The sequence below is a fragment of the Kryptolebias marmoratus genome, linkage group LG15 (genome assembly GCF_001649575.2).
Source record: "Kryptolebias marmoratus isolate JLee-2015 linkage group LG15, ASM164957v2, whole genome shotgun sequence".
In the NCBI taxonomy this organism is placed as follows: domain Eukaryota; kingdom Metazoa; phylum Chordata; class Actinopteri; order Cyprinodontiformes; family Rivulidae; genus Kryptolebias; species Kryptolebias marmoratus.
This window is the reverse complement of record NC_051444.1, coordinates 29,903,690-29,921,684: the sequence shown is the minus strand read 5'-3', so window position 1 is coordinate 29,921,684 and position 17,995 is coordinate 29,903,690. Positions and strand designations below refer to the sequence as shown.

The 17,995-nt window shown below is 41.1% G+C and overlaps 1 protein-coding gene across 2 annotated transcripts in view; it reads left to right on the top strand.

Annotated features, from left to right (window-relative positions):
* The window catches only part of LOC108242419 (EMILIN-1-like), a 57,187-nt gene that overhangs the window by 5,687 nt on the left and 33,505 nt on the right, over nt 1-17,995 (top strand). For both annotated transcript variants that reach the window (XM_017427227.2, XM_025008311.2), the window contains exons 2-5: nt 12,209-12,334; nt 12,411-12,613; nt 14,122-14,348; nt 16,008-16,181. In XM_017427227.2, the coding sequence (XP_017282716.1) occupies nt 12,209-12,334; nt 12,411-12,613; nt 14,122-14,348; nt 16,008-16,181 (730 nt within the window). The remainder of the gene's footprint in view (nt 1-12,208; nt 12,335-12,410; nt 12,614-14,121; nt 14,349-16,007; nt 16,182-17,995) is intronic.

Sequence of the window (17,995 nt, the reverse complement as noted above, 5' to 3'; positions counted from 1 at the left end):
CTGTTCAGGGGGGTGGGGTGGGGTGGGTGGGGGTGGAGCCGGAGCCTATCTCTAGCCATCAAGAGGTGGGGGAAGAGGTAGCCCCCTGGACAAGTCAACATAGAGACACACAGATGGATGATAAAAGCAGATATTTGAAAATCCTTAACTGTTCATTTTTAGCATAATAAAATTTCTCCTTCAACTTGTACAACTGACTTGTGTGTTTTATTTATTTCATGTCCTAGTCTCTCCCCTTGAATGGTCTTTAGAGAATGGAGACATTTTAAATCCCCAGAAAACCAGCAGCTTCACTGCAGACTGGCTGGCAAGTAATTTTTTTTTTTTCTCATGGATTCCAGCAGAAATAACACACCAACACAGTAGGGCATTCATCACCAAACTGATGACACCAGCTGAGGATTTCATGTGATTTCATTTACAATAACACACATACATACAATGAGTGTGTCACACATAAAACTGAAGATGTCAGATGACCTGCATGATGCTGGACTTAGAACTTGAACAGGACAAACAAGTAGCAAAAACATATTCATTTATTACACCATGGAAGGGGTTAGGGTTACACTGAAGCTGGGTTCTGATTTTAGCTTTTAGTCAGCCAAGAGTCCACACTTTCTAAGTAAAAGTCTGTAAATAAGTAACATATGAAAACCTTTCACCTCTTCCTGGGTGGTCTTCATGGAGCCTGAACACTTTTGACACATTAGGCAGGAAGACTGGACTTCTATGAGTATCCTGTGGTATTTGTCACCAGGAGTAGCAGACTCAGGTCCTGTATTTAGACTTGGGACTAACATTTGTCCTGTTCAGATCTGAGACTAATATGTTTCTTGGGGACCTAAAACTAGCATGTTCCTGTGCAGATCTGAGGCTAACATGTTTTCTGTTCAGACCTGGGACTAAATTGTTTATTTGTTCAGAACTGAGACAAAAATGTTTTAAGTTCAGACCTGAGACTTACATGTTTTCACTTTGTATGTCCAGGCTGGTTGGGTTTATGTCAATAATTTTCCATTTGTGTGTAAGGACATTGTTTGAAAGTTACCACAATCATTTTGCAAGGCCAAATGTCATTCTCATCACTGTGACAGAGGGGCATTGTCAGGACAAGGGGAAACCCACCTGTACTGACACCCAAAACCCAGAAGGTGGTTCTTTTGGATAAATTATTACTATAGATCCATTTTGACAATGCGGAATATAGTCTGAATTGGGCTTATTGAAACATCATGGACCACAGACACAAGGGCAAATGAGTGACATGCTTGTCCCTCTTCAGCCATAGCAGAAGTTTGACAAACAGGGACAAACAGGTGTAAGGGCAATGTTTGCCTTGTGTCACAAGTGTGAAGTTTTCAAATGTTCAGTTTCCACTTTTTAACATTTGCAATTCATTTTAAAAACATTAAAATACATCTAAGTGTACCAAATTGAAATATGACCCAAAGTTTAATCCAGAAAAAGTTTAAACTTTCTTGCTGCAGAGGAAACAGAGTTTTAAGCTTAAATGGTGCTTAACAAGGTTAAATTCATGACCTTCCTGTGAGATGAAGGCAAGAGAAATGTGAGGGGGCAGTGTTGTTGATGCTTTCTCAGGGGGTTCAAAAGTTTTAGGAGTAGGTGACTATTTAGAAAAATTCAGGGGCTGACCATCCACTGGGCTTCGACCAGTGCCAAGCGCCAAAGCTGGGAGGTGCTCGACCAAGGGCAGTTTTTGGGCCCTTGCCCTTAAAAATTAGAAATTTAGAACACCAAAAATGCATTTTCCTGTCATTTGCAACAAGGCTGGGAAGGTGTTCGAAGAGTCCAAACTGTGAGAGGTTTTAGACAATCAGATGAAGAATTAATTTAGCCAAGAAAAGGAACTATCTCCAAAAGCAGTAAACCTGAACTAAGTAATCTTGCAAACATAGTTTTAAAGAAAAACATTTTCTAGAGATTTTAAATAAATTGTCTTGGCATTCTTTTTGTTTGGTAGAATCCAACCATTCTTATTTCTGACATTCCGGCATCTGTCATTCACTATCTGAAAAAAGGCCCAATTGCCATTCCCCCAACATCAACCAATCAGAAGCCTCTGCAGATAAATGAAAACTCTTGTTCAAACAGTGGTGGTGTTACAACAACGGTGTTTGCTTGCTTGCTCAAAGATGGCTGTGGCAGTGGATCGACAAAAATGATCAAAAACAAACTTGGGGAGGAGGAAAATCAACATTTATTGCGAATAAAATTACATTTTGCATTGTTATGAGGATTGAGGATAGCACAGGGACTCTAATAGGCAAGTGTTTACAAAATATTTTTAGTCATTCAACAAAAAGTAGACAGTTAAAATGCAGTTGAATGAAGGTTTACTACACCAATTTTATACACTGGCTGTTATCTACTTTTGAACCCCCTGCTTTTTGGTGCCAATCACAGAAGGAATAAAAAAAATCAAGAAACAGGGAATGTGCTCTTCTGCGATGTGGTTAGTGCTTATGTGAATGTAGTTTTCCTTTCTGGTGTCAGGTGATCAGTAAGCTGACTAAAGTTGTTTTGATGGTCGAAAACAAGAAACCCTTACTGAAAGTAAGGTTAAAAAATGCAACAGACAGAATCCATTCAGAGATGGGAAGGTAGGGAAATGTAGCTAGGGCCTATAGGAACTGTAGTTTTTATGTGCCCTAGGCAACAATGGGACAATTGGAACCTCCAATCAAAGTTGAGGAGGCAGAGTGATGGGATGCTGTGAAATTTTACTTTACTGAACCATGGATAAGAATAATCCAAAAGACACTAAACTGCAATCAGAGACCTTTTATTATTATCATCTGGTACCAGAAAGAGAGAATCACAATCAAGCCCTAGCTGCATTTCAGAAAAATGCTTCAAGACATCCTGTGGCTAACAGTTCATCCTGCCTTGGCTACCATGTAGTCACACAATGACAGAATGAGATATGCAAACTGCCAGTCATGTAATGGCCACTCTTTCCCTTTGTGTCACAGCTACACAAATACATAGTGAATAACTTTATTAATAGACAAATAAAATGAATCATCCCGACAATAATTTCTCAATAATTTCTTTCAGTAATTGGTCAGAGATTAAAAAGATAATATCAAGATTAAATTAATTTCATTTATTTGTACATATTTATTCATATGTAAACATTAAAAATCAAGTGTAACAGCAAGAATGTGTCTTTCCACACCGTTGTTAGCATTTCTTAAGTGTAATAAACTGAATAAAGTAATTGTAGTAGTAATAGAGTACTAAACTTGATCATAAAGTCATCAGCCATGGTAATCAGGCGTGGTACCCATGGAGGTCTGGATAGAATAAGAACAGAAAAAGGTTACGTGCAAAACTGAAAGAACACAGATAATAATTAAGTGAAATACTTAAAACACAAAGTATAAGACACAATTTGGTAATATGCTTATATACATATTATTTTCTTTTTATTCGCTCTTCTACTTATTTTATCTCATCACCCAAAAAACTGCCTCTTCACCCTGCTGTGGTTAGGGAAGTGCAGTGAATCTCACATCCAGTACAAAGAGACTCAAGAACAGCTTCTATCCTCTGACCTTCAGGCTACTCAACTCCAACCCCCCATAACATCTCACCAAGTATTCAGCCACTCTGTTTTGAGTAGCACAAACTGCACACTCACTACGTTACTTTACCACTCAAAACACTTTATCGCTTGAACATTAATTGTAAATACTATACATGTGACAGATTAACTTGAACACTAACTTAAAAGAAGAGCAAAGGTCTTAAGCAGTGGCCCTGGTAGTTTGGATAGAATAACAATAAAACAGAAGATAAGTAAAATGGAAAGAACAGTGGTAATCCTTTTGAAAATTTTCAGAATTTCTAAAACAAATTTAACCATCCAACAGCATCAGAAAGGCTAAACAACATCAACACAAACGCTAATGTATAGAATTACAAAAATAGCCCATATTTATAAATAACACTGACAAAAATTAATAATTATCACAGGGACATTGTATATATTCACAGATTCTGTAAAGAAATGCATTAAGGCTCAGATCATGTTTCTGGTTTACTCCTACTCTTCCAGTCACTCTCAATTCCGAAGAGTTTTTAATTGTCCTGTTATGATATTTTCCACTCTCTCATTATCATTCTAATAAATACTGTATACTTTCTTATTGATTTCATTTTTATCTCATTTTATTTTATCGTATTAATAATCTACTTTTAACTATCTTGATTCAGCTGTTATCTTCTATCAAGGGGTTCTCTCAAAATTTTAATTTCTCTCCAGGAATTAATCTGTATGTTATTATTATTATTATTATTCCTCATAATAATAATAATAATAATAAAGGTGATAAAATTATCCAAAATCCTCCATTATCTCATCAGCATAGCACAAAGATTGTAATTTAATTCTTCAGTTGACCTTTAAGAAGCTGTTAGTGTGTCAAACATCTCATCTTTATATCAGTTTGAAGTGATATGAAACATTTCCAAGACAGCATAGGTAAAGGTTTATCAATGTATTTTGGTCTTAAAACAGATGGATTTTCCCAAATAGTGTTCAATAAAAAAGTTAATGTCCATTTAACAGATGTTTAGTTCAGCAATTTTATACAAGGAACTCAAAGTCCAAATCATAGAGTTTTAAATTCAGTGATAGTAAATAAGAGCAACTAAGGTCTTAGCTTTAACTAGATGTTGATAAAAGATTAAATAAAAAAAAATAAAACAAGTTAGAACTTTAATATTTCACTCACCAAGGTTGTTAAAGTCTATCATTTTGAAGGATAGGACTTTGCAAAATAATCCAGCCTATTAATACAACATGAAATAAATAAATTCCTCAGAAGAATAAAGCATTTCCTCTTCGAAAAGATGAAACAACTCTATAAAACTATGTTAATTCCAATAGGATGTAGTAACCCACTCAGAACCTCAAACAAAATAAAAATAAAGTATTTCTCTTTTGTTATGCTGAAACTTTCATAAAACAATGTTAAATCCATTTTAGAGAAGCAATTCTACCAAAAGCTGGTGAACAGAAGGAATAACACTTAAAATGCATTATTAAATCACTCTTTTGGAAAGTTGATTTCTCTTCATTTTTTGCCAAATTGGCATTCCACAAAACCCGACCGTAAGACTAAGATGGCTTTACAGCCTCCTTGTTAATGCCCCTCTGATGCTCCAACTTCTTATTCTTGCAGGGCTGCTCCTCTTATACTGCTCCGCGTACGTCCATGCTCATATTGTGTATGCTTGCCACAGCCACATGCATGTGTGTGTGACTCATTGCACCCTGTTGGTGTCCAGTGCTTACAGGTCAGCAAGACCTGCACTTTCTGCGGTCCATACCAGCAGTGAAGGTCAGGAGTTTCTTATCTACTTTTTGCTAGGACACTAGACCCCAAAACCGCCATTGGACACATTCTTTGTATTGCAGCACATATCTCCTGCGTCTGCCACTCTCTTCCACTGTGAGGAATTTGAAGCCACACTCGATATTCCTCGATTGCAGCACATCACGATGTTCTCCTTATCTTGGTCTCATTGTTGGTATTGATACAGACTTCATGCGCTGAGTAGAAACCATCTCATCATTGTTTTAGCCTTGAAGATCTTCATCCACTCCAAACCACGTTTACTAATGTTAACACTTAAAAAAAATTACATCTTTTTGAGCCAGACATACATATCTATCCAAATTATTATTATTATTATTATTATTATTATTATTATTATTATTATTATTGTTTTGATTGAGCTAGCTCAGTTCCAAGTCTACAAGGTCTTTCTCCCATTCTCTGCATTCCAGTGATAATCACAGACATACACAGAGACTGCAAAAAGTCAGAGAAAGACAAAGGAAACCACCCTCCGAATAAAATTACTTTCACTTTTCATCCAAATGAACGCTGGATAAAATACTCTACACTCCACTTGGAAATGCAGATAAATTCGACTGATGACCTAATGACTTTTTCCCAGAGAGAATGAAGTTGTGATTCCACCTTATCTTCCCTCACCATTACAGCCGACCCTTGCCAGTGCCAGCAGCCAACAACAACAGATGATATGAAAAAAAAAACAATCTTCTAAACGATTGCTGAAATCTTCAGAAAGTTCTTGAGTTGATTGGACAATACTTTCCTCATCTCACCCTGGGACTCATCTCTCCCAGTTCACTACTGCTCATTTGTGACTTAGATGAGACCCTTGCCAGGTGAGATGTGCCTGTCTCTGATGTTTCAGATGATCAGAAATGTCTCATAAATAACCCCAAAGAGGTAGAAACATTTCAAACATTTTTTGCTGTTAAAGCAGATGACATTTTTTAGAAAATTAAATAGTCAAAATACCAAAACAACAGTGCATTTGCCTAAAATATTCAGATGAGGCAAAACATATTCCAAAATTAAAATATTTCCACAATGTTATTTTATGTTTGTTTTGTTTAGCTAACCCCAGACTAATCCAAACACAAAAAATTGATTTAGTTGTTAATAAAATCCATAAATATTTGATGTTGATTTTTATTTCAACCTAAGACTTTTTGTCCTGGATCCAGTCATCTGTTCCCTGTTACTTGCTTTGCTGGCAGCCTTCGTGAATCCCAAAGCCAGTTCTTGTGATTAAAGGCCTAGCTAACTGAAGTTATCAAATACCCTACCACATAAATAGAACCACTTTAAAATAGATTAAAAACAAAGGTTAAAAACACATAATGGCATAAGCAGTTAAAATCACAAAAAATATGCAACTGTCTTCCTTGTCTGGATCACAGTATGTGTTGTTAAACTGAACATTGCCAGTGGATAGACAGACAAATTTTCACAGCGGGTTTCATCATAATGGATTTAAGCTCTTATTAAACTTGCTCAGAATTTAGACAGTGATGCTTTTCAGTACTTAGAGGCTTGCCCTTTTGCTTCTTACAAAATTATCTGTTATGTCTCGACAAAACACTGGTTCATACCTTAAATTTAGGAGCCTTAATGATTCTGACGTCAGAATTCCTCTGAAAATGATTGGGTACAATAACTGAACTTCAGGGAAAACACATCCAAAGTCCAAAGAAAGATGCTTATTTTTCTCCTGTTCTTCCATCAATCCATCCATCTTCTAATTCTTATCTGTGGTCTGGTCGCAGGGCAACAGGTTTAGGAGGGAAACACTCCTCTCTGTTGGTAGGAAGACATCCCTCTCCCTAGCAACAATTTCCAGGTCCTCCTGGGGGATCCCAATGCATTCCCAGGCCAGAGAGGATAAATAATCTCTCCTGCCAGTTTTGAGTCTGCTCAGAGGTCTCCTCTGAGTGGGACGTGCCTGGAAAACCTTCAGAGGAAGGCACCCTATTCTAATAATATGCCTAAACCATCTCAGCTGACTCTCATTCCTTTGGTTATGATCCATACCTCATGACAATAGATAAATGTTGAAATGTAAATGAACCAGTAAATTGAGAGCTTTGCCTTTAGCTTCTTTACCATGACAGACTGAAGCAACCCCCTCATTACTGCAGATGAGGCCTCAAGCCATCAATCCATTTCCTGCTCCATCCTAACATTACTCAGGACCCTGCCTGACCCTCGGCGAAGCGAGCAGAAGCAAGGCGTCCTGCCAGGCCCTCGGCAAAGCGGAGAGGAGCGAGGCGTCCACCCAGACCCTCGGCGAAGTGAGCAGAAGCGAGGCGTCCACCCGGACCTTCGGCAAAGCGGTAACGACGAGGCGTCCACCCGGACCCTTGGCGAAGAGAGCAGAAGCGAGGCATCCTGCCGGACCCTTGGCAAAGCGGAGAGGAGCGAGGCATCCGCCCAGACCCTTAGCAAAGCTGAGGCGGCGGCGTCTGGCTGACCCGCCAGGGAAGCTGAGGCGGCGGTGTTGGGCTGACCTGGAGGCAGACACGGCAGACTTAGCAGAGTGCGGTGCTGAGATCGGTGCTGAGAATGGGACTGGAGGCCTTGCAGGCAGCGCTGAGAGTGGGACTGGAGACGAGGCTGGAGGTGCTGAGAGCGGCACTGGAGGCACAAACTTGAGAGGCACAGCCACAGACTCGGATCCAGCAGGCTTGGGTGACTGAAAGGATCCGGCTGGCTGGGATGTCAGGACAGAATCAGGTGAAGGATATGGCTGCAGGTCTGTGGGTGAGTTAAGTAATTGTCCCTTTAAATGATTGATGGCAGAGAAAACGTTTGCGTACTCTGGAAGACTAAGGGGACTTTGGCGGGAAAATAAGGTTCCTTCAATGAGTTGACAGGTGGTGAGAGTGTGTTTGTAGCAGTGAATGACAGTAAACGGTGGATCTGAAAAGAAAAGTCCAGGAGTTCAGCAGGCGAAAACTCTGACGATTTAATGCGGGTGGAGAACAGAAAAAAATTCTGAGCTGTCTTATTCACCAGTGATGAATGTGGAGCGGGAGCTGGAGAACATGGAGATGTGGAACCTGACGTAGATGAGGCAGGTATGGTAGGGTCCAGCCGATCCACCGGAGAGGCAGAGGTGGCGTCCTACCGATCCACTGGAGATGCAGAGGTGGCGTCCGGCCGATCCACCGGAGAGGCAGAGGTGGAGTCTGGCCGATCCAACAGAGAATTTGCTGGCGGCGGAACAGAGAGCAGCACAAGAGATGCGGGTGGTTCCACTGGCAGACTTTCCCTCCCGTGTTGACATCCCCGAGGAGCTGCGGCCACCGGAGACACTGAGAGCACAGCCAGCGGCGCTGGAGACGCTGGAGGCTGAGAGATCAGTCTGGGGCCATTCCTACTCGAAGTTGGTGGTTTGAGTGCCAGGTGGGTTCCCCAGAATGGAGACAACCTCTCCTCCTTCTCCACCAACATGGGCAACGAAAGAACCTTGCAATCGACTCGGACCTTCCTTCTACGGCGTCCCCGTCACTGGGAGACCGGAAGTTCAGGGGGCGCAGCAGCCACAGGAGACACGGAAAGCGTTGCAGCCTCAGGAGACACAAAAGGCGCTGCGGCCACACGTGCCCAGGAGGGAGTGTAACCTAGGGTGTAGTCTCTCCTGGCCCTTCTGAGGATCTCATCCATCCCCTGGGATGTCTCCAGCCCAGTGTGACGAAGAGCCTCCCTCAGGAGGTCATGAGCAGCCCAAAAATGCTCCCTTTCATCCAGGGATGTGGCCTCCACATCGCAGTATTTTCTCACTACAATGTGGTGCCTGAGAAAATCCTCCTCAGCGAGGTCCCGAAAAGAAAAAAAACCTGAGTCTGCTGGGTCCTCTTTTGATCGGATCATTCTGTCAGGATTGGTGGTGATGAAGGTGAACCCAGAGAGCAGACTCATACTTTAAAACTAAAAGAAAAAACTAATTTATTAATACAAAAAACAAAAGCTGACAAGGCAGCGAAACAAAAACTAAATCCAAGAGCTCAGATCGGAACACAGGAACGGACGATAACAAGACTCTAAGGACACAGATCAGGAACATGGTACTAGGACAAATGAACAATGATCCAACAGAGTAGTGGAGAAAGTGACCAGGTTTTAAACACAGAGGATAAAGAGGTAAGTGGGATCACAGGTGAGTAATCATAATTACTGGCAGGTGGAGATAGGCGTGGCTGGTAGATGACAAACTGGGGAGAGGTAGATGAAACAAACACAGACACAAGAGACAAAGAAGAAAGAACAAGACACAAACTAACAAGATAACTGAATAAAATAAACAATTAACTCAAACTGAAACACAAAGACAACAAACTGAATACAAAAACCCAAATCCCGACACACCTATAGACTGGGGAGTCAATGTAATAGACTTGCTGTCCCTCAAGTCTTCAGACTCTGCCTCCTCTAAGGTGGATGTGGAGACTGGATTAAGAGGTCCTCAAAGTATTCCTTCTGCAATCTAGCAACCCTAATTCAATTAGCAGATCCTCACCAAAACCAATCAAGGCCTGGGACAGGGCCTGCTTTTGTTTTCTGGGTTGCCGAACGGTTTGCCAGAACCTGCTTGAGGCCAAACGAAAGTCGTTTTTCAAGGCCTCTCAGAACTCCTCTGCAACCACAGAAGCTCCAGTCTTTCCAGCCATCCTGTACTTGACAGATGCTTCAGAAGTCCTTTAGAACAGCCTAGCCCTGATGGCGTCCTGCATTGCTATAATGTCATTGGATCCTCTGGTTGTGGGGTTTTGTTTTTTTTTGGTGTTTTAAGTTTGTTGTTTTTAGTGTCTTCATGTTTTCTGTTTAGGTGTCTTTGTCTTGATTTGGTTTTTGTTCTTCATGTCCTTGTGTGTTGTCACCATTCACTCCTCCCCAGTCACACTTTGGTCTTCCGGCCACACCCATCCACACATGCACCAAGTCTGGTTAATTACTTCATTTGTGCCCACTTTCCAATCACCTCCTCTGTTAAAAAACCCGGTCATCTCCTCCACACTCTGCTGGTTATTGTCTTTTGGTTGTCTGCCTTGTTGCCATGCCTCATCACTCTCTGCTCTGTTTGGTCTTCGTTTCATCTCGTCTTGCCCCAGGTCTGTTTTTGGAGTTTTCTGTTTGTTAGTGTTTTTGTATTTAGTTGTTTGCTGCCACATCAGCTTTTTTTGTTTCTGTTTATCTTTTATTTTAAAAATAAACTAGTTTTCCCCCCACTACAAAATGAGTCTGCACTCTGGGTTCGCCTCCTTCCCCATTCCCCTGCCTGACACTGGTAAACACTCCAACAGGCACTGATGACTTTCTGTCTGCAGCTCCTGGAAGCTGCACCTGGAATTGAGGTCTTGAACATGGTCTATTCAGATTCCATGTCCTCGACTTCCCCCTGGACATTTGAAAAACTCTTGGATGTGTGATTTGAATATCTCACAGATGGGGGCTTCCATTGGACTTTGCCAGTCACTCTGACTATTTATTTGTGTTTACCATGTCTTTCAGGCAGTCTTTCCCAACACCAGAGCTAAATTACTACCAGGTGGGGATCAGTTGATAGCTCTGCCCCTCTCTTTACCAGAATGTCCAAGATATAGGGCTGTAGATTTGATGACATAATTACAAAACTGATCATCAACCTTTGGCCCAAGGTGTCCTGGTACCAAGTACACTCATGGACCACCCTATGGTCAAATATGGTGTTTGTTATGGACAGCCCGTGCCTGGTACAGAAGTCCAATCACAAACGACTGCTCAGGTTAGGATCAGGGAGGTTTTTCCTCTCAGTCACCCCCTTCCAGATAACTTAATTATTGCCCACATGGGCACTGAAGTCCGCCCATAAGAACTACCAAATCCCCAGATGGCACCCCTTCCAGGACACCATCCAGAGACAAAGAAGGCTGGGTAATCTGTATTGCTGTTTTATGCTTAAGTTTAAACAAATAGAACCTTCCCCTTTGCAGCTTAAACCTGCAGAGAGTTGACCCTCTCATTTACTGTGAAAAACTTCAAAACCAAGGCACTCAGCTGGATGCCCTGTGAATATCCTCACACTTGCCTGAATCCTCTTTTCCTGGGCAGCATCAGAGCAGGACAGAGTTCTGTCCCTCTACAGGAGATGGGTTCCAGAGCCCAGGTTGTGTGTGAAGGTGAGCCCAATTATATTCAGTTGGTATCGCTCAACCTCACACACACAAGCTCTATCTCCTTACCCACCAGTGAGGATAATCCATGTTCCTAGAGCTAGTTAGTGTTTCCAAGGCCCTGCTTTTGCCTGCCACCCAGTTTACAGCTCTCTCCACCGGTGGTGGGTCCATAAGAAGATGGCTTCCTATTTGTTTTTTCTAGATCGGCCTGGCTGAGCCTCAGATGACAAGGCTCAATCACCAGGCATTCAATGGCAAACTCCTCTCCCAGACTTGGCTCCTCAGGGCTGCTCTAGATTTTCTTTTCCAGACAATGTTGGCTGTTGTTGTCCTCCATCATTAAAGTCTTCAAATTGTCTGACCCCTCACCACCACATTAAAGTGGTAATTCTGAAGGAGTCCTCATGCTCTTATTACTAATAATTTTTATGAGAGAGAGCTAGAGTTAAAGAGAGCAGTTTTGTTGTTTATTTTAACTATAAAATTTTCCATTTGTTTGAACAGTTTTAGACATTTAAAATTTGTCTAAACAGCTTAACCAAGGATTGTGTTCGCAAATTATAGAAGCAACAGAAACACAAGTAGGAAGATTACGGTTAGTTTAGAACACCCACCCAACCTCTCTTTTTAACTGTTTGTGTTTTCTGTTTGTGTGATATAAAGGAACTGGTGTCCGTTTGTTGTCACAAAGACTGTGAGCTGCGTGGTGGAAGATGGAGTTGAAACCTACGTGAAGCCTGATTATCATCCCTGCAGATGGGGGAACAGACAGTGCAGCCAGGTGGTGGTGTAAGTAAAATCAGTTTGAAATGCACAAATACATCAACAAGACCAGTAGACTGATCTTCCATCTTTGTCTTTGCAGCTACCGAACCTACATGAGACCACGCTACAAAGTGGCCTACAAAATAGTGACAGAGACTGAGTGGAAGTGTTGCCATGGTTACAGTGGAGAGGACTGCACAATTGGTATATCTGGAGGAGCAGGAACTCAGATCTCTCCCAGCAGACCTCAGCCGGGACAGGGGAGTGGGAGTTATGGGTCTGGAGACCCTGGAGGACATAGTGGTGAGAGCATAGGGGCCTGCTTAATAGAGCAGGTAGAGCATCTGCTCCCTCATTTTTAAAAACTTTATTTTGTGCCCCCATTTAATTTTTTTCAACTTGAAACATGTTATCACTCCCATCAATAAGAATAATAATGATGTAAGAATAATGTAGTGTTTATTGATTCTAATTTTACTTTCTTAACCCTCCTGTGACCCAAAGTTACAAGGGCTTTTCTTCATCTCTTTGTCTCTTTCTCTCTTTTGAGGGCTTCAGGAAGATTAATTATAAACTAAAGAGTTTAAAATGATTGCTATAGTTTTCAATTCGCCTACTTAATCTTTGAGTTGGTTCATTTTAACTCAACTAGACGGTGGCCAGTAGCTTACCAGTCAGACAGATAGCATTCATTTGTTAAGCACAAAAAGAAAAATCCAAGTGTTATTTTGAAGTGTTAAAACTGTGTTGTATTGTTTTCTGAGCAGACACCTAGGCTAATATTAAACTAACTATGGCCTTAAATGTAAAATTTTGTGAATGTTTATTTTAGGTTTCATATTAGTATTCTGCTGAGGTTTAAAGAATAAGAATAGAAAATAGAGTGTTAATCTACCTGGGATTTGAACCTTTGTCTCCCATATGAAAGTGCTCTGGAGTTTCCATTATAGCACACAATCAAATGTTTTCAGAAAAACTTATATTATATTATATTATATTACTGATGATAAACTGATGTTGGTGAGTGGCTTTTAGACTTTTTTTTGTTCCTGATTTTGCATCCCCATTTTATGACATAATAAGGCACCTGTGCGTGGGAGGATACACCACTGATCCGACAGCACATAAGTGAAAACCAGGACCTGTTAGCTCCTGGGAAGGATTGATTAGTGAGTGAGTGCAGCTTGGAGGATTCCAATAGAACAGCAGGTGCATGACAGATGAGACAGAGTAACTGAGGGAACCAATGAGCAGGAAGACAGAAAACAAAAACAAACCAAACTGCCAGGTCATGGCAACATTTTAGCATGTAAATGTCACATAAAACAAGCTATAATACCTTTGTTTTTTTTATTTTGGCTGCTCCCTTCTTCAGGGGTCGCCACTGTGAGCAAACTCACACTGTAGATTTGATGTAACCTGGGCTCAAATATGTTGCCTCAGGATCACAAGACTACTGTACTGACCAGTGATCTACTGTGGCCCAATATAATACCTTTGATATTGTATCTTTTTTTCTGTATACGGATGTTTAAAATTGTGAGTTTTATAAGTAAAATTTCATTGCTGACAATACCCATATGGACAATTACCAAAAGGGATTGAGCTAAAAAAGTGTCAAGGCACCCAATAATTTGGAATGTACATGTTTTTGCAGAGGCACAAGAGATAACACTGGTCTTGTCAGTCAGACTCCAAGAGAAGAGAAGTAAAATAAAAAACAAAACAAAAAACAACAGCAGTGTGACACATAAACATAAAATGTAAATGATGAACTGACATATGAACTAAAATGCTTCCTCGTTTTCCAGGACGACAGGAGAATGAAAAGATAAGGCAGCTGGAGGAAAAGATCCAGAGCCTGACAAAGACCCTGGAGGACCTTCAGTCCACTGTGAGTGAGCGGTTCAGTCCAGAAGCCAACAAACCAGACCTCGGTGGTGGAGGAAGAAACCTTGCTGATGCAGCTCAGCCAGAGATTAAAGAGACAATTCACAGCATTCAGACCAAGTTGGATCAATTGGACAATCGCACTAAGGTGAATCCATTTTCTGCTTTTATCTAAAGGAAGAAAAACATCAGATTAACACCAATGTACAGTTCAGGCAGGAAACATCATTGCTGTGTTCACCCAACAGTCAGAAACTCTAACAAGCTGGATTCAATAAACTAATTTTTAAAAGCCGATGAGCTGGATGTCAACACACAAAAATTGTTTTAGGAATATGGAGGATAAAAAAGAATTACTTCTGTCATTTCAGGTCAGGAGGACAAAGAACATATGAGGAGGAAAAATTTGCTCTCAGAAATGAGGAAAAACAATTGTTTCTTTCTGAACCAAATGTATAGCATTTCTGCATGACCTCATTTAAAAAATCATAAATATGAAAGATGAAATTTACACTTTCAAATTACTGCTCGGCTTGAGTTGTGTCTCAGTTTTAAAACTGAGTGATAGAACATCAGTGCAGTTAATTCAGATGCAGACTAGCAAGATTAATAACAAAATATCTAACAAGGTTGAGTCAGGTCCTCTGGACAATTACTTCTTAGATGATATGTTTTATCTTTTATCCAGATAACTTCTTTAGTTCTTCTCCAACAGCTTGAGTTGTGAAAACTCCTCAGACAAAAAAAGAAAAAACAAGTTAAGTTTGTTAGGATGATTGGGGATCTTCAGCAGACCACAATCTTTTCCCTGTGCTATGCTGAGCAAGACTCAGAAGTCCACACTGATCATTTGTGTATGACAGCAGCACAACAGAGTGCATACAGGGTAGTAATTATAGATTAAAAACTGTGAATAGGTGAAGCATAATTTATAGCTAAGATAATCTTAAAGTTACCTTTTAGCTGTCAGTGCTTTGAATTTGGTTTAGAGATTTGTCAACTGTTTGCTCCAATCTTTGAGAACCCTTTCTTTAGTTTAAATCAGTACCAGTTTTAGACCCTAACCCTTCAGAAGCCTCTTAGACCTAGATGCATATTGTGATGATCTAATGTTGAATGCGTTGTCCAATAAAAGTAATGTCCCTAACTCATAGGGCTGCAAGTAATTGGCAAACTGTATTAATGAGAGAGTCCCCTAAATGGCTCCAGAATGTCTTCTGACTTCTGTCCCAGAGGTGTGCAGCACTGTCGCTCGGGTTTTGAACATATTCAAAAAATAGTGTGCAACAACCTTTGAGCTCACCAGATAGTCACAGGATTGTTGTTGGTATCTCTAACTTGCCACAAGTGTCCCTAACCTGTCTCGAGAGTGCTAGAGCTGTATTTTGACCACTGGATGGGAGCTCTTTTCTGTCCGAAAACAATTTAGGCATTAGTCCAGGTTTAAAAAACATCGTCTTTTTAACTGGAAACATTCAACCTAACATCTAACCCATGCAATGATACTCATAGAGAGTTAGATGCTAAGGAATTCTTCAAAAAGTGTCCCTAAGTGTCCAAAGGTATTCTCATGGTTTAACATAACCTCACATAAAGATGTAAAAGGTGTCCTCATGGTTTACCAGAAACTGATATAAGAATGTCCAATAGTGTCCAAAGATGTTCAATAGATAAAAAAAAGAATGTTGAAAGGTATCCAAAAGCGTTTCTGTGGTTTTCCAGCTTCTTATACAAATATATCTTTTGCTGTTTCATATTTAATTGTTTTTTGGCCATTACTGTAGCTGATGATTCTGCCTTCTAACAGGCCCATGATAAAACCCTGGTCAGCATTAACAACCACCTGGTGAATGGGAAAGGTAATGAACTGGATGGAGATGTATCTGGAGGAGGACATGATAAAGACAGACTGAACACACTGAAGGAAGAGATCCTGAGGGAATTGGAAAGGAGGGTCTCGTTGTCCTGCTCATCTTGTCAGGTAACAAACTTCTTATGTTATCTGATCATCCAAAAATAAAAAGCTTCAGGTATATTTAACATGACAACATGAACACCATTTTTTCTGCTGCTGGTGGGAGCATCGTACCATTTATTTTAAATCTGTGTGTACAATAACATCTTAATGCTTCCAGAGACAAAGAGCGCAATATCAGGTTATTGTTTTTATGTTCAGTATTATATTAATTAACATCCGGAGTAACTTACCATTGTGAGGATCTGGAGTTTTGTCCCCACCCTGCTGGCGGTGCAACTAATTCTTCCTCCCCAGCTTAAGCAGATTTCACCTGACGAGCAGCACCAGTATTTAAGCCTCCGGCTGGTTCCAGATCTTCGCTGGAGCATCACGCCTTATGGGTTAGAGTCTCAGCCTCAAAGTCCTATTTCAAAGCTTTTGGACAAGGGTACTATGAAACAGATACCGAGAAAACTAAAGCAGTCGCTGAATGACCGGTCCCCACCGATCAACGCCAACTACAGAGGTTCTTGGGGTTTGCTAATTTTTATTGCCAATTCATAAGGGACTACAGCAGGGTGGCTGACCCCCTCACTCAGCTCACGTCCATCAAGCAACCTTTTGTATGGCCTCCCGAAGCACAGGCTGCTTTTGGTGAGTTAAAGTCAGGCTTCATTTCCGCTCTTATTCTAAATCATCCTAATCCCAAACTCTAATTCATTGTGGAAGTAGATGCTTCAGACTCAGGTGTGGGAGCCATTCTCTCCCACAGGTCATCTTCTGATAATAAGATTCACCCATGTGCTTATTTTTCGCGGCGTTTGTCTCCAGCTGAAAGGAATTATGATGTCGGCAATCCAGAGTTGTTGGCCATAAAATTGACGTTGGAGGAATGGCGGCTCTGGCTGGAGGGCTCTGAAACTCCTTTTGTGATCTGGACTGACCACAAGAATCTCGCTTATCTACAGACAGCCAAGACACTCAACCCCCGGCAGGCCAGGTGGTCACTGTTTTTTGGAAGATTTAATTTCTCTATCACCTACAGACCTGGCTCCAAGAACGTCAAGCCAGACGCCCTATACAGACTATGGACCGATTCCGAACCTCCTAATAGGGAGGAACCTGTAATTCCTTCTACCATGTTTGTCAGTTCACTCACCTGGGCCATGGAAAGGGAGATCTCCGAAGCACAACAGACGGAACCAGACCCGGGTGTAGGGCTTCTGGGAAAAACATACGTACCTGAATCTGTCCGAGCAAGAGTGCTAAATTGGCTTTATTCGAGTCAGTGCTCTTGCCATCCCGGCATAAATAGAATGTTAAACTTAACTACCAGATATTTTTGTTGGTCTTCTTTGTCAGCGGATGTAAAGGAGTTTGTGGCAGCATGTCCCACATGTGCACGCTTCGAGAACAGTAACAGACCCCCTGCGGGCCTGTTACAACCACTACCAATTCCCAGTTGTCCATGGTCTCACGTTGCACTGGACTTCGTCACAGGTCTGCCGCCGTCCCAGGGTAACAGTGTGATCCTGAATGTAATCGATCGATTTTCTAAATCTACTCACTTTCTCCCTTTACTTAAGCTCCCATGTCAGAAGGTGGGAATATGGAGGCGAACCCAGAACGCAGACTCATGGTGGAAGATAAAGAAAGCTAATTTATTAACTTAAATAAACAGACAAAAACAAAAGGGCTGACGAGGCAGCAAAACTAACAATAACAAAATCCAAAACGAGATGCAAGGCAAGACATGGCATGGCAAAGAGCAGACAAAGCGGAATGATCCAGTGAGGGGTGAATGAGAATGACCGGTTCTTAAAGACAGAGGATAATGA